The sequence below is a fragment of the Protopterus annectens genome, chromosome 17.part0 (genome assembly GCF_019279795.1).
Source record: "Protopterus annectens isolate FY-2018-M chromosome 17.part0, PAN1.0, whole genome shotgun sequence".
NCBI classification, from domain to species: Eukaryota; Metazoa; Chordata; order Ceratodontiformes; family Protopteridae; genus Protopterus; species Protopterus annectens.
The window spans coordinates 651,935,808-651,953,583 of NC_056751.1; the positions used below are offsets into that span (position 1 = coordinate 651,935,808).

The 17,776-nt window shown below is 38.7% G+C and overlaps 1 protein-coding gene across 1 annotated transcript in view; it reads right to left on the minus strand.

The window, feature by feature from the left end:
- SYT9 (synaptotagmin 9) overlaps positions 1-17,776 on the minus strand; it is a 1,541,933-nt gene that overhangs the window by 299,864 nt on the left and 1,224,293 nt on the right. The window contains exon 4 of the mRNA XM_044059738.1: positions 17,301-17,421. Within this exon, the coding sequence (XP_043915673.1) occupies positions 17,301-17,421 (121 nt within the window). The remainder of the gene's footprint in view (positions 1-17,300; positions 17,422-17,776) is intronic.

A 17,776-nucleotide genomic window follows, 5' to 3' on the forward strand; every position in this document is an offset into this window, starting at 1 on the left:
GGGGTGTGGGTAAGATGTGGAATTCCATGGTGATTAGTTTGTGGTCGGATCTGACCAGGGAGGGGTTGACTATTGGTGTAGAGCAATAGTCACCCATGTTAGTAATAACCAGGTCAAGGATGTTGCTTCCTCTAGTGCAGGTCAAAATGAGCTGGTCCAGGGCACTGGAACTGATGAATTCCAGGAAGCGTTGGGTCAGTGTATTGGTGCTTGAGTAGTTTTCCCAGCTGATGGAGGGGTAGTTGAAGTCTCCTAATATGAAAGTATTGGGTTGGACCATGATAGATTCCAGTGTGCTTAGGAACATGGAGTGAGAGTCTAGGGACATGGTTGGGGCCTATAGCAGGCTATGACCTGGATCTCTATCTTACCCAATGTTAGTTGTACCTGAAGTCTCTCAGATGCTTTATGCTGGGCTACTAGTCTGGAAGTGTGCGTATCCTTTATGAATATGGAGACACCACCGCCTTTAGATCTTCAGTCCATGTTTCAGGGCCAAAAGGTGTGGAATGAGTTATAGCCTGGTTGCAGAGAGGTGCTTTCTGCCACTTTAAACTGGGTCTCTGTTAAACCACAAATATCCATGTTCTTCATTTTGAGGAGTGCTTCGAGTGAGTGCATTTTGAGATTTAGACTTCTAGAGTTGAGCAGCATGATCCTCAGATTACCTTTATTTAAAGCGGTTACAGTGGTAATTTGATCTTTGGAACACCATCTAAAAAAGGCACTATAGAGGTGGCAAGAGCCTTAGCCAGTACCTGTAAACTCAGGGGTGACACATGCAGGCCATCTCTGGCAAAGCATCGAGGTCTGTCAGTCATCTCATCCGAAGCAGACAGATACTGGATCTCTTTAGAATGATGCCAGAAACTTAGCTAATTGTTAAAGTCAATCATTTTTTGTTTGTTTTGAGGTATAATTCTGGGTGAAGGTACGATACTGCTCAGGGCTAGGGACATACCTGCCTGGGCCACAAAATCCGAGAGCTCTACCATGTCACTTTTCATGTAGTCCAGGGAGGTGTGTCTCAGGTCATTCACACCCACATGGACAATGACAGAGTCATACTTGTACTTGTTGTGGAGTGACCTGAGTGCATGTGTTATGTGTTGGACTCTGGCACCTGATAGACAGCTGACTGTTACCTTCTCCTTATTCAACCTATTGAGTGGGACATCTGTGTGCCTCACTATTGAGTCACCTATGATTATTGTATTGGGGAAGGTGTTTAGCCTTAGGTGCTTTGGTTGAGGGGCACACTGTGGAGGTGAGCTATGTGCCCCGTGGTTTGTGCTGTGTTGTCATGGCTGAGTGCATTTCTGTCTTGGATGTCTCTGCTGTTTGGGTAAATTTCTATTGAGATCCTCCACAAAGGTGGGTGTGTGGTTTGTGTTTTTATGTGAGAGATGTGATAGTGGGTGTTCTGGAGGACTATGTGTTGCATGTAGTGTGGTGCGAGTGTTGACCTTCTCCTCTTAACCAGCTAGTCTGGTCTTGGCTGGAGAGTGCATAGCTTCCAATATGGTGATATAAGTACATCTCTCACAAGTCTGAGTGGTGGGAGGTAAGAGGAGAGGGTTGTCTGTGTACATACATATATATATATATATATATATATATATATATATATATATATATATATATATATATATATATACATATATATATATATAGAGAGAGAGACACACACACACACACACACACACACACATATATATATATATATATATATATATATATATATATATATATATATATATGTATATACATATCTATATATATGTGTGTGTGTGTGTGTGTGTGTGTGTATATATATATATATATATATATATATATATATATATATATATATATATATCCAAGCAAAACAGACACCAGGGATCCACAGGCACAAAGCGTTTTTAATTACAGCATCAGGTCTTCTTGGGTGCACACCTGCCATCAATTAAAGAGACTGATTAAGCCCAAATAAAATTCAGCTGTCCTAGTAGGATTTTCCTGACATTTACTCAGTTGCCTACTACAGCAAAAACCTCTAAGTAGGCGATATGAGACAGGGAATAGCCAGAGTCTTTTGAGTCTGTCCATGTAGGACATGTGTTTAATGCCTAGGATGCTCTTCGTGAGTTACTTCTGTGGCCTCTCCAGCTGTTGCAGGTGTCTAGTGAGGTACATGCCAAATGGGGTATTTTATACACAATGATTGGTCTAATGACAGAGGAGAAGAGAGAGACAATGACCTCTTTTTCCTGGATGAAAAACCCTTGGTAATGAGATGTGCCACACAGAAGGACTTTCTAACCACAGTGGCAATGTGATGGTCGAAGGAGAGGTTGCTGTCATCCTGCATCCCCAGATCTCCTATTCAGTGTTCATTGTTCAGTGGGCTCCCATCAATGTGGTAATTAAAGGGAACTGAGTTTTTACCAAGGGGGATGATGATGCATTTTTTGGCATTAAGCTTAAGGCCATGGTTTCAACACAAGTCATTGGTCTCAGTGAGGCCTTTCTGTAGGATGTCTGCATCACTTGGGGAGTTAATAATGGCTCCCAGCTTGCAGTCATCTGTAAACTTGGTCACTCAGAGTTACTTTGTGTTGGCCTGGACTTCTGAGAAGTAGATGTTGAACAGGAGAGGACTCAGGACCCATCTCTGTGGGACTCCACTCTTGGCTGGTTGGCAGTCTGACTTGGAGTCCGCTACGTTCACACTGCGTGTCCAATCTGTAAGCCAGTTTGTGAACTCACCTAGTGATATAGGGGTTGATGCCTAGTTTGGTGAGTTTATCAATAATTCCCAAGTGAGGAATGGTATCAAAAGCCTTGGCCAGATCGAGGTAGGCTGTATGCACTGCCTTACCTTCATCCACTGCACTACTGACTGACTCAAAGCAGTCAACCAGGTTGAGCAGGCATAATCTCCCTTTCACAAAGCCAAATTGCATGGGGTGTAGAGCTTGAAGATTTCCTATGTCTCTGTTAATCAGGTCCGTGATGATGCACTCCATAGCTTTACATATCAGACTCATCAGGCTCATGGGGTGATAATTCCCAGGGTCTGTAGTCGCTCCCCCTTTATGGAGACTGATGATGGTAGCAGTGCGTCATTCAGTAGGGACAAAGCCTGAGGTGAAGCTGTGACTGAACAGGGCACAGAGATGTGGTGCCAGTTCACTTTGTCTTTCATGCAGAACACAGACAGGGATATTATCAGGCCCCATGGAAGCTGTATTCTTGGCCTTGGACAATGCAGCTTAACCTGTGCTGCAGTAATGCTGGGTGCCTGGCATTCTTCCGGTATTGTGATTGGTCCTTTATGGAGCGGGGGGGTAAAGTTGGCACTGAATCTGTCAGCCAGTATGTTGGCAATATCTGTTGTGTCAGTACAGGAGGTACCATTGTGCAGTAACTCAGAGCAAATCTGGGTATTGCTATGGAGGTTCTTGATATAACTATAGAAGACTTTGTGATTGTTTTTAATGTCTTCCACAATTCTGCCTTCATACATACCCCTCAAATGTCCAGACTTTTGTAGAATGTCCAGATTTTTGCCTCATATATTTGGTCTGTTTTTCATGAAATTTTGTTTTTCTGGCAAATTAATGGCAAATTATTAAAGAGTGAAGTTAGAAAATAATGACAGACATTTGAGTTCTGATTTCATACCCTTCAGAAAATCCATGCTAATGCAAAACCTGTTATTCTATCAACTTTCTGAGTTTGTAAGAGCAATATTTAAAAGTTGTCCCTATTTTTGGGCCTTTGTCCCACTTTTATTTATGACTTTGTCCATATTTCTTGCTCCAAGAGGTTGAGAGATATGCCTTCATAGCTGGCTTTGGAGGATTTGATGAGGATCTCAACTTTTCGTTGAGGCTAATAAGGGAGTTTTTCCAGTCTTGGGACTTTATCTTTTTCTGCAACAGTTTCTTCCTTCTGTTGTACAGTTTATTAATGGCAGGGGACCACCAGATTGGCTTCCTTTATTTGGAGGAGAGCATCTTGATTCTGTTGGGTATGGCTAGTTCCATGGATTTATGTACATGTTCATAAAGTGCATTGGTGTATGAGTTGGCAGTCATGCAGATATTTTCCACTGGCATGGGTGCCGAGAAGTTAGCCACCACTGTTTTGAGGAGCCAAAGTCAGCTTTGGAGACATTTTTCAATGTGATTACCATTGCAGGGGGTGTGGGTAAGATGTGGAATTCCATGGTGATTAGTTTGTGGTCGGATCTGACCAGGGAGTGGTTGACTATTGGTGTAGAGCAATAGTCACCCATGTTAGTAATAACCAGGTCAAGGATGTTGCTTCCTCTAGTGCAGGTCAAAATGAGCTGGTCCAGGGCACTGGAATTGATGAATTCCAGGAAGCGTTGGGCCAGTGTATTGGTGCTTGAGTAGTTTTCCCAGCTGACGGAGGGGTAGTTGAAGTCTCCTAATATGAAAGTATTGGGTTGGACCATGATAGATTCCAGTGTGCTTAGGAACATGGAGTGAGAGTCTAGGGACATGGTTGGGGCCTATAGCAGGCTATGACCTGGATCTCTATCTTACCCAATGTTAGTTGTACCTGAAGTCTCTCAGATGCTTTATGCTGGGCTACTAGTCTGGAAGTGTGCGTATCCTTTATGAATATGGAGACACCACCGCCTTTAGATCTTCAGTCCATGTTTCAGGGCCAAAAGGTGTGGAATGAGTTATAGCCTGGTTGCAGAGAGGTGCTTTCTGCCACTTTAAACCGGGTCTCTGTTAAACCACAAATATCCATGTTCTTCATTTTGAGGAGTGCTTCGAGTGAGTGCATTTTGAGATTTAGACTTCTAGAGTTGAGCAGCATGATCCTCAGATTACCTTTATTTAAAGCGGTTACAGTGGTAATTTGATCTTTGGAACACCATCTAAAAAAGGCACTATAGAGGTGGCAAGAGCCTTAGCCAGTACCTGTAAACTCAGGGGTGACACATGCAGGCCATCTCTGGCAAAGCATCGAGGTCTGTCAGTCATCTCATCCGAAGCAGACAGATACTGGATCTCTTTAGAATGATGCCAGAAACTTAGCTAATTGTTAAAGTCAATCATTTTTTGTTTGTTTTGAGGTATAATTCTGGGTGAAGGTACGATACTGCTCAGGGCTAGGGACATACCTGCCTGGGCCACATAATCCGAGAGCTCTACCATGTCACTTTTCATGTAGTCCAGGGAGGTGTGTCTCAGGTCATTCACACCCACATGGACAATGACAGAGTCATACTTGTACTTGTTGTGGAGTGACCTGAGTGCATGTGTTATGTGTTGGACTCTGGCACCTGATAGACAGCTGACTGTTACCTTCTCCTTATTCAACCTATTGAGTGGGACATCTGTGTGCCTCACTATTGAGTCACCTATGATTATTGTATTGGGGAAGGTGTTTAGCCTTAGGTGCTTTGGTTGAGGGGCACACTGTGGAGGTGAGCTATGTGCCCCATGGTTTGTGCTGTGTTGTCATGGCTGAGTGCATTTCTGTCTTGGATGTCTCTGCTGTTTGGGTAAATTTCTATTGAGATCCTCCACAAAGGTGGGTGTGTGGTTTGTGTTTTTATGTGAGAGATGTGATAGTGGGTGTTCTGGAGGACTATGTGTTGCATGTAGTGTGGTGCGAGTGTTGACCTTCTCCTCTTAACCAGCTAGTCTGGTCTTGGCTGGAGAGTGCATAGCTTCTAATATGGTGATATAAGTACATCTCTCACAAGTCTGAGTGGTGGGAGGTAAGAGGAGAGGGTTGTCTGTGTGCATACATATATATATATATATATATATATATATATATATATATAGAGAGAGAGAGAGAGAGATATATACACACACACACACACACACACACACACACACACACACACACACACACACACACACACACACATATATATATATATATATATATATATACATATCTATATATATATGTGTGTGTGTGTGTGTGTAATTTGTGTGTTTCAAGTCAATAACCACCTCTCCGGCGGAAAACAGTACTCAAGCCGCTGAATCACTTACAAATGCCTTCTACCAGCACCTGCAGGACTGCATGGATAAGGCAATCCCAAGCAAAACAAAGACTCTTTGTACCAAAGGCAAGCATCCAGTCTGGTGGACCCCAGCCATAAACAAACTCTACAACAAAAGGAGGAAGCTACTACAAGATAGAGCAAAATCCTTAAAAGGTAAGACACCCTTGATCACTATAAGTAAAAAACTAAGAGCTCTCATAAAATCATCCAAAGCAAATTTCGAGAGAAAAATAGCTAAAGACTCAAAAGACAATCATAAGGCCTTCTTTAGCTTAGAAACCTGGGAGGAAACTCCCAGATATGCTCAGAGCTAGTTCAAAATGATGTGAAGATTACTGATCCTACAGACATTGCCAACATACTGGCTGACAGGTTCAGTGCAAACTTCTCCCCTCCCAAAAGGAGAGATATCTATACCAAACGATTGCAGCCCCCAAACATCTCCAGCCCAAGTGAGAACTGCTCTCCAAAGCAAAACACAGCATCCATGGGACCTGATGGTGTCCCCGGTGTGTGCTCCATGAACTCAATGAGGAATTAAACCCACAGCTAGGACAGCTGTTTAATCAAAGTCTTACCTCTGGATACGTACCTCAGGGGAGGCGACTGCAACTGTGGTACCACTTCACAAAGGCGGTGCTCCACCGACCCCCTGAAATTACCGCCCATTAGCTTGACAAGCCTTATCTGCAAAGCCATGGAGAGGATCATAATGGACCTCATAAATAAAGACATAGGGAATTTGCAGACTTTGGATCCAACCCAGTTTGGCTTTGTCAAAGGCAGATCATGCCTTTTAAACTTGGTTGACTTTTTCAAACAGTCACCAAAGCCATTGATGAGGGAAAGGCAGTCCATACAGCCTACCTCGATCTGGCTAAGGCCTTCGATACAATACCCCATTCGGTATCATTGAAAAACTCATCAGCTTAAATGTCAACCCATACATCACAAGATGGGTTGCAAACTGGCTGAGTGACAGAACCCACAGGGTCAGAGCTGCTGGCGCCATGTCAGACTCAAAGCCTGTCACAAGTGGTGTCCCACAGGGCTCAGTCCTGGGCCCACTCTTGTTTGGCATCTACTTTTCAAGTACAAGCAAACACAGGAGGGTTATGGCTGACAAAGTTTGCAGATGACTGCAAACTGGGCGCCATAGTAGAAACACATCTGACACAGATATCCTTCAGAAGGGTCTCACAGAAACGGATAACTGGTGCCAGAGCCACGGCCTAAGTTAAATGCCAAAAATGCATAGTCATACCCTTGGGGACCTTCGAAAACAAGGTTACCCCTAGCTACCAAATAGGTGGCAATCCACTGAGCACAGAAGAAGTTATCAGGGACCTGGGGACCCAGGTTGATAGTAGTCTGTCATTCGACACCCATGTAGCTAAAGTAGTTAGGAAGACCTTCTACATTGCCCACCTTATCATGAAGGGATTCTCATCTAGATCAAGGGAGGTCATAGTCTTTACTCATCACTCATCAGACCAATGATTGAGTACAATGCCCCATTCGAATGTATCTGACCCGACACTTGCAGCAGCTGGAGAGGCCACAAAAGTTCCTCACCAAAAGGATAAAGGGTCTCAAAATCTGTCCTATGCTGCCCGACTGAAAGAACTCCAGCTCTATTCAGTCGCCACCGCTTGCTCAGAGGTGACCTTTGCCTAACATACAAGGCCATGTCAAACCCAGATTTGATGAATATGCTTCACCTCAAAAATCTAGATCCATCAGAGCCACAAGGGCGGAGACTTAAACCTTGACACGGGGCTATTAATAGGGCTGGAGGGATAGATACATCACCCAAAGACTCCCTATGCTGTGGAACAAAATCCCGTACATGTGAGAGGCAGAGCACTCGCTGGCCTTGTTCAAGAGAAATCTTGACCAATGGATGGGAGATCGCAGATATACCCCAGGGATTACCTCAGTGTCACTGCTCGACAGAGGCACAGAAAAATAATGGGTATAGTTCCCATACTAAAGGGTGCCCAAGCCCTAAAAACCAATGGGCTAGTAAATGCCTATGCCTCGGGCAGATAGCCTAGTATGAACCTATGAACCTATGAACCTATGAACCTATATATATATATATATATATATATATATATATATATATCCAAGCAAAACAGACACCAGGGATCCACAGGCACAAAGCGTTTTTAATGACAGGAACCAGCACGAACATATATCAAAGTGCAGCACACCAAAGCACACCAATACAATTAACGTTTCCTTAAAATCTCGTTTTCGTCACCAACTTCTTCAGATAACAGTTAGTTTCCCATCAAACCCCTAAACTTATAGGGCTACCAATTAATTGTCATCCAATGAAATTGGATTTATACATTACAAATGTAAGTAGAATCAATATAAAAAGTAAATAAGATGAAAAAGTGTGTTAGTGCTTATTTGAAAATTGGCTACAATTAAATATTGAAGCATTAAATATATAAAACTGGTATAAATATAATAAAATATGCATTTTATATGAAAATTAGAAATAACACACATAATTAAAAATTGTGATGCACATACACCCTCTACAGGTTAATATAAGAATGCGCCTGTTAGTATTTACAAATCCATATTATGATGAAAAAACATCTCATTGAATTTAAAAAATGTATATATGTATAAATAAATGAGAAACAATCTAATGATATTAAATACAACCAAAAACAGGTGTAATTGTTCTTCATAACTTAGCAGATCTTAATTTAAGTACTGGACCCAGGGAAATCATGTCATTCAAACCTGGGAACCTCGTGGATTCTAGTAAAATTTGCCAAAACAATTCCCTGTATTCTACCCGTGTCTCCCACATTCCTCCCCTAGGGTAAATTTCCACCACTTCTAAAACAAAAAACTGGTATTTAGCTTTTGTACAAATACAGGAGTGTTTGTACAATGCGTTACTATCTTTCTTGGTCCTAATGTCGTAAAGGTGTTCATAGATCCTTTGTTTCAACTTTCTTTCACTTTTGCCAATATAAAAAGACCCACATTCTTTACATATCGATAAATATATAATTCCTTTGGTATTACAATTAACAAATGTATTTAAGTAAAGTTTCTTTTTCCTTGCCTCTAGGTAGTAACTCTCACCAGTTTTTAAATGGGTGCAAAAGTTGCATGTTCCACATTTGAAAAGCCCTCTTTTATTTGAAAGCCTGTTGGTATCTAGTTTCTTTGAACCGTTCTCTAATAATTTTTTTAGCGTTTTACCTTTACGGTAAACATATTTTAAATTATCATCAAAAATGTGGTTCAGGTCAGATATTTTGGCAAAATTCCCCCACTCTTTGTCTATTATTTTCCTTATTAGGCCCGACTGACCATCAAATGTAGTTATAATACCTCCACTATACATGTCTGTAGCTCTCCCTTTACAAGGTTTTACAGTTTGTTTTGACATAGTACCTATAATTGGGGCAAACCTGGTGTTCCTACCATGTATTACTTCTTTATGAATTTCATCAAAGAAACTGCCAGGGTAGCCCCTATTCAAAAATTGTTCTTTTAACCATTCACATTCTTTATTAAACCACTCATTGTCAGAGGTCATCCTACTTATACGAACCAACTGTCCCTTAATCACCCCCCTTTTTTGGAAGTGGGGGTGGGAACTGGTGTAGTGTAAGTAGGAGTTGGAAAATGTGTCTTTTCTAAATACTTTTGAAACAAATTGGTTTCCGTTTTTAGTGATGGGTTATATCAAGGTAGTTTAATATATGATTTTCAAATTTATATGTAAACCTTAAAAAGCTTGTAGTGTTATTGAGGTATTTGACCAAATCTACAAAAGACGTTTGGTCACCCTTCCACAAAAAACACAGGTCATCCAGAAATCTACCGTAAAGAACCAATTGGTCTTTATAAATGGAATTTAACAAAAAGTGATTTTCCCAATAGGCCATGATGATGTTGGCATAGGTGGAAGCACAAGGTGCACCCATTGCCACACCTCTCACTTGTTTAAAGTACTCCCCTTCGAAAAATATAAAGTTGTACTTCAACACTATTTCCATAAGTAACAGTACAGTTCTAAATTCATTGTGTGTTAAAACTTTGTGTTCTACCAACATTTCCTCGAACCACTCCATCCCAATGTCGTGGGGTATACTTGTAAAAAGATCTATAACATCCATAGTACCAAAGGAAAGTTCATTAGAGCATAGTGAATGATCCAACTTCCCTAATAAATCCCAAGAGTCCTTTAAAATGTTCCGGTTGTTGGTAACCAACTCCTTAACTTTTAGATCCACATATTTGGCAAGAGGTGCAGTTACAGAACCCTCAGCTGATACTATTGCTCTCAAAGGTGGATCATTCATGTCCTTATGTATTTTTGGGATACCGAAAATAGATGGTACTCTGTGTTTTTCCACTTTCAAGTATCTAAATGTATCCAAGTCAATCGAACCTTCCATGAACAAGTCATTAAGAAGCAAATGGATCTTCTTGTAGGCTATATTGATCTCGTTTATGGCGGTTCTAGCATATTTCTCTGAATTGTTTAGAATTTCCATCTTGCCTTCATATATAATATGTTCCATGAATACCACCCCCCCCCCCTCCTTTGTCAGGTTTCATGACTCTAAGGCTTTTATCGTTACATATTTCTCCCAACATAGTATTTTCTGATAATGTCAAATTATATTTCACATAGTTTTGTTTTAGTGATTATCTTAGTGCATTCTCTGTTCTTTTAAAATTTTTTAGTTAGGGATGTAGTGGGGGGTTAAAGGTACTCTTTCGTCTTAAACTATTTTTTTCATTTTGGTTAGTTTTACCATTAAACATGAGTTGTAAATTCTTCTTCCTAAGGAATAGTTTGAGGTCCACTAATAAATTAAAAATGTTAGTTTTCTGTTCTGGTATGAAACCGAACCCTTTAGAAAATAGGTCAAAAGTAATGCTAGTAATACGATAACTAGAATAGTTATAAATACTAAAATCCTTGTATGTCCATTTGTGTAACTATGTTGTCAGTTAAGTCCGCTTTACTGGATTCCTCATCTGAGGTCTCCACTGGTTGCCCTTGTAGTTTTTTGAATAGTATTCAGTACTATTTTTAGATCTAAGCCTTTCAGACCTTCTTAGAGGCGGGAATTCTGTGTCAAAGTTTTCATCTACAAAAAACACCTCATTAACCTTGGGTTCAAAATTGGGACCATTATAAACCCCTGTGTTTTTTCTACCTCTGTATTTCGGTCTTGGGTAGTGGGTTTTAGTTTTGTATTCATTAAGATCCCTTTCTATCTTGTTGAATTTTCTATTCTGCACCTCCGTGCATTTACTCTCTATATTCTTTAATAGTTTAAAGTATTTAGCTTTTAAGTTTTCTTCTATTGTAAAAACAAATCACCTGTAATACCATTATTTAAATGTTCTATTTTAACATGCAGCCTGTCCATTTCCATCTCATTGTTTTTATAATTGCTCTCATAACCTCCATTCCACATTTATCAAAAAGCAGTTAATAAGTCACAGTGAAAATCATTACCTTCCATAACATTGTTAGGATATTTACATATTCTCAAAAATTTTTCAATTCCATAACATTGTTGGTTCATTTATTCAATGTTTATATGTTATGAACTAACATCATCCAACATAGTAATAACAAACTATCGTGTCACACATAACAGCACTAATTTTTCTGTGAAAAAGTTCAATTGTTTTGAAAGTGAGTACAAATTTTAGTTAGTTTAACAAGTGTAATGTACTTTGTATTGAGAATTTAACATAGCATGAAAAATGTATGAAAATTCTTCCTTGCCTACCTCCTTTAGTTTTTATGTAAATTGTCCTTAGGTACTTTCAAAACTGTATTGGTTACCCCAACTGGCATTGGTTACCCCCCTTATTGTTTCTTCAGTAGTCCTCATCTTCGTGAAACTTTCATGCCTAGCATTGTGTCTCTGTCATTTCTGTTTCTCACTTCTTCCTGGTTCCCTTTTCCTGCGACGGTGGTCCTTCTGATTCATGCCCACCAACCGGCCCAGCTTCCTGGTTCCTGAAGTGGTAGCATAACGAAAAGCTCAACCATGTACGCTGTGATGGGTCCAAGTTCGAGCCCAACTGCGGATCCTGACCAATAAGTACTCTAAGGTAAGTAGACGGAGTAAATGCCCCATTCAATCAAGTATGAAAGTGCCAGGAGCAAACATCCACAAAAGCAACAAGTAACGAGCGGTTCCACAGAAACAAAGGAACCACATCCAACAAGAACAGACACCCAATATCCACAGGCACAACAAATAACAAAAGGAAACTGCGACAATTTATCAAAGTGCATTTCACACATTCCCAAATACAATTAATAGACCTTATGTATTTTTGGGATACCGAAAATAGATGGTACTCTGTGTTTTTCCACTTTCAAGTATCTAAAGGCATCTAAGTCAATCGAACCTTCCATGAACAAGTCATTAAGAAGCAAATGAATCTTCTTATAGGCTATATTGATCTCGTTTATGGAGGTTCTAGCATATTTCTCTGAATTGTTTAGAATTTCCATCATTTTGCCTTCATATATAATATGTTCCATGAATACCAGCCCCCCTCCTTAGTCAGGTTTCATGACTCTAAGGCTTTTATCATTACATATTTCTCCCAACATAGTTTTTTCTGATAATGTCAAATTATATTTCACATAGTTTTGTTTTAGTGATGATCTTAGTGTGTTCTCCAATGTTCTTTCAAAATTTTTTAGTTGGGGATGTAGTGGGGGTTAAAGGTACTCTTTCATCTTAAACTATTTTTTTCATTTTGGTTAGTTTTACCATTAAACATGAGTTGTAAAGTCTTCTTCCTAAGGAATAGTTTGTGGTCCACTAATAAATTAAAAATGTTAGTTTTCTGTACCGGTATGAAACCAAACCCTTTAGAAAATAGGCCAAACGTAGTGTTAGTAATAGGATAACTAGAATAGTTATAAATGCTAAAATCCTTGTATGTCCATTTGTGTCCCGTATTAACTATGTTGTCAGTTAAGTCCGCTTTACTGGATTCCTCATCTGAGGTCTCCACTGGTTGCCCTTGTAGTTTTTTGAATAGTATTCAGTACTATTTTTAGATCTAAGCCTTTCAGACCTTCTTAGAGGCGGGAATTCTGTGTCAAAGTTTTCATCTGCAAAAAACACCTCCTCATTAACCTTGGGTTCAAAATTGGGACCATTATAAACCCCTGTGTTTTTTCTACCTCTGTATTTCGGTCTTGGGTAGTGGGTTTTAGTTTTGTATTCATTAAGATCCCTTTCTATCTTGTTGAATTTTCTATTCTGCACCTCCGTGCATTTACTCTCTATATTCTTTAATAGTTTAAAGTATTTAGCTTTTTCGTCTTCTATTGTAAAAACCAAATCACCTGTAATACCATTATTTAAATGTTCTATTTTAACATGCAGCCTGTCCATTTCCATCTCATTGTTTTTTATAATTGCTCTCATAACCTCCATTCCACATTTATCAAAAGCAGTTAATAAGTCACAGTGAAAATCATTACCTTCCATAACATTGTTAGGATATTTACATATTCTCAATCCTTTAGGAACTATGTTTAAAGACAGGCAATGTTTCAAATATGCATTGTCCATTTCTAACATTTTGAATTTATATAGAAAAAAATCCAAGTCATCCAACATAGTACTATAAGTCCCATTGTTAACAGACACAGGCACTTTGTTTTGAAAGTCAAATTTAGCATGAAAAATGTCAGAAAATAGTTTCCTAGTACCTGTAGTGTTTATGTTAAATGTCCTCTGGTTATTGCCAACTTTCATAGTACTCCTTGCTTCTTTAGGAGAATCCCCCTCATTGTCACTAGTAGTAAATATCCTAGGCAAACCTTCAAAACTGGCATTGGTTACCCCATTATTCGTTTCACTCGCTCGTTTATCACTTTCTGAGACAGGTATCCTTCTGTCTTTGTGAAGCGTTCACTTCCCTGCTTCCTGGTTCCCTGGGGGTGGTAGCAACGATAGCAGCGTTGCCATGGATTGGCTCATGGGCTTCAGAAGTCCCACCAACTGCGTCAGCTGACCAATAAGCTTGCGTAGCTCTCCAAGTTCGGAGCTACGCTGTGTATTGTCTGTGTTGAAAGTACCTACTGGATCCATCCGAAAGTACTGAGAAACAAGTAAAGAACGGTAGGTGCCCAAAGCAAACTGGTAATCCAAGCAAAACAGACACCAGGGATCCACAGGCACAAAGCGTTTTTAATGACAGGAACCAGCACGAACATATATCAAAGTGCAGCACACCAAAGCACACCAATACAATTAACGTTTCCTTAAAATCTCGTTTTCGTCACCAACTTCTTCAGATAACAATTAGTTTCCCATCAGACCCCTAAACTTATAGGGCTACCAATTAATTGTCATCCAATGAAATTGGATTTAATTAAATTAAATGAATGTTTAAAATTTATACATTACAAATTTAAATAGAATCAATATAAAAAGTAAATAAGATGAAAAAGTGTGTTAGTGCTTATTTGAAAATTGGCTACAATTAAATCTTGAAGCATTAAATATATAAAACTGGTATAAATATAATAAAATATGCATTTTATATGAAAATTAGAAATAACACACATAATTAAAAATTGTGATGCACATACACCCTCTACAGGTTAATATAAGAATGCGCCTGTTAGTATATACAAATCCATATTATGATGAAAAAACATCTCATTGAATTTAAAAAAATGTATATATGTATAAATAAATGAGAAGCAATCTAATGATATTAAATTAAACCAAAAAAACAGGTGTAATTGTTCTTCATAACTTAGCAGATCTTAATTTAAGTACTGGACCCAGGGAAATCATGTCATTCAAACCTGGGAACCTCGTGGATATATCTATATATATATATGTGTGTGTGTGTGTGTGTGTGTGTGTGTGTGTAATTTGTGTGTGTGTATATATATATATATATAGGTTCACTACATAATCTCGAACTTTTGAAATACTGAATTTCAAAAGCTCGAGACTATAAACCTGAAACCCCTATATACCGAAACTACACAAGCACGAAATTCAAAATCCTGAACATCTAACACACATACAGCACACACATACACATATGCACAGCTTCCCCCCACAATCAAACATATCACACTACACTACAGATAAGCAGGGAAGGCAAGCCCCCCTGTGCCCCCCATACCCCCCCTACTTAAATATTCTAACTCCGAGATCACACAGACACACAAGGCAAACTCACACCCACATGTTACAATCTCTCACACACACACATCGCAGTCACAACATATACTTACACAAACTAAATCCCCTCACAAACACACTTACACACACTAAATCCCCTCGCAGACTTACACACTCATACTTTCCTGAACCACAACACCAGAAGTGCTAATTCAATATCTCCAAACATTGGGATTTTGAATTTTGCGCTTCTGGAAAGTTTGAGATTATGTAGTGAACCTATATATATATATATATATATATATATGCACACATACATATGTGTGTGTGTGTCTGTATGTGTAAGTCAAACTAGAGGACAAAAAGGTAACACAGGTAAATGATATTAAAGACAATCTAATTTTTTATATAGATATATATATATATATATATATATATATATATATATATATATATATATATATATATATATATATATATATATATATATATATATATATATATATATACACACACATATCTATATATATCTATATCTGTATCTATATATCTATATCTGGATCTATATACATATATGTACTTCAGAAACAGAGTTTAGTGTATCCAGTCAGCCAATATGTTACTGCGAGCTTAAATGACTGAAACAAACTTGAGTATCTGGACAAAATCTGCTCAGCTGCAAGGCGAGCATGCAAACTCCACAAAGACAAAGACTGGAATTAAACCTCAGATCTAACAGCTGTGAAGCAAATCTTTCCACTGAGTTACTGTGATGCCATCTGGTCTTCCACTGTGACCTATTTATTCTCTGTAGGTTGAAAGGCAGTTGAAGTATGCAGCTATTAGAGGACTCCTGCTGTTTGCCCTATGCCCACATGTGTAGCTCTACAGATGCCCATGAGATAATTATGCAGTGGGTTGAAAGATAGTATCTCATTAGCTCACACAAGCAATGTAACCCCTCCAAGGTGCAGGCACATCATGGCAGGTCTTTAATCTCCACTGGTGACACATCGAAGGTACCCACATCCTAAGGTATGTACCTTAATCCCATGCCTAGGAGAAGATAGCAGCTTAAGCCTCATCACTCCTCTTTGCAGCTGACTCTTCCATTCCTCTAAATTGATGTGAACCTCTTGACTTGAAATTCATCTACTTATTCAACCTGTTTCATATTAAATGAGCCCCTGTGGATGGGTTGTATAAACTCAGATTTTTTTGATGAAATGCAAGTATGAGAATAGTTGTCACTGTGACATACAGCTGGCCACGTTAAGGCTGAAATACATAGAATATGTCAAAAGTGAAATATCAGATGATTAACATATACAATGCATAGGGTTTCTTGTCAGACTTTGAAAAAATAACTCCTGGCCTACTTGGTAGCAAATGAAATGCTGATGCAGAGTGCTTGTCATGCATTAGACACTAGGATCTAAATGTTCATCAACCTATTTTCAGCAGAATAGATAAATTCCAGCAACTCTGAATGAGTCTTATTACCTTTAGAATATAGTACTTTACTGAATTCTTTAACAATTGTGAGATGGGTCTGCAGCAAAATGGGCCCTCTATGTAATAAATTAGCAATGGTATTCCCATTAGAAGATAAGTTGTACATTTAGATTGCCGATTTTGTTATTGAAATGTAAACAAGAACACAGTGGGCTGAGTTTAAGCCAAACATAACAGCACTTTAACTTATACAGTTTAATAAGAGCTTCCATCAAATATCTGTGTCTTTTCTGAAGCTGTGAAAGCAAACAGTTGCAAGTTTCTTGTGGAAAGAAGAGATAAGTGAATAGTAATGCCAATGATTATTCAATGACAAAGGAAACTCAAGGAAGATGAACAAAATAAAAAAAATATATAACAAACCTGCAATTCTACCACCCAAAATGCAATATTTTATTTATAATACTTGGATCACTTGTTCTAAAATAAACAATGTCCAGTTCTTTTAGTCTTCACTAAAATAGCAATATGATCATTTGTTTCATTATCCAGTTAACATAAAACTAGGGAAATGCATTATAAAAAGGCATAAATCAACATTTGCTTACCTGATGCCCCTGTTATATCCATGGCTTTGAGATTTCTTGCTTTTATTATTGTAATTGTTAATCTTCCAGCGGTTGGGAGATAACAGAGAGAAAACATCAACTCTCCAAGATCCACATTATCCTACAAAAACAAGTAACCAATTAGAGTATTTATGTTATATCACAAGATATTTGTGTTACATGCCAATGTAGCAATAATGAAAAGACATCTGATTTAACACTCTTAGCTACTAATGGCATTACTCTGAATTACTCAAGTTCCACGGAGTTTATCCAGTGCTGACATTTTCTCTTTGCATTACTCTAGCAATACGTGTAGTAGGTTGACAACCATGGAAGCTACTGCAAGCAAAGGTAACACTTCATATAGTTTAGCCAGTATTGCAGCACAGACTTACCAAAACACTTGGACAAACCGTGTTCCATAAAACAGGTTAAATTATTTTAGGAGAGACTGTGCCCATGTTTTCGCTCAT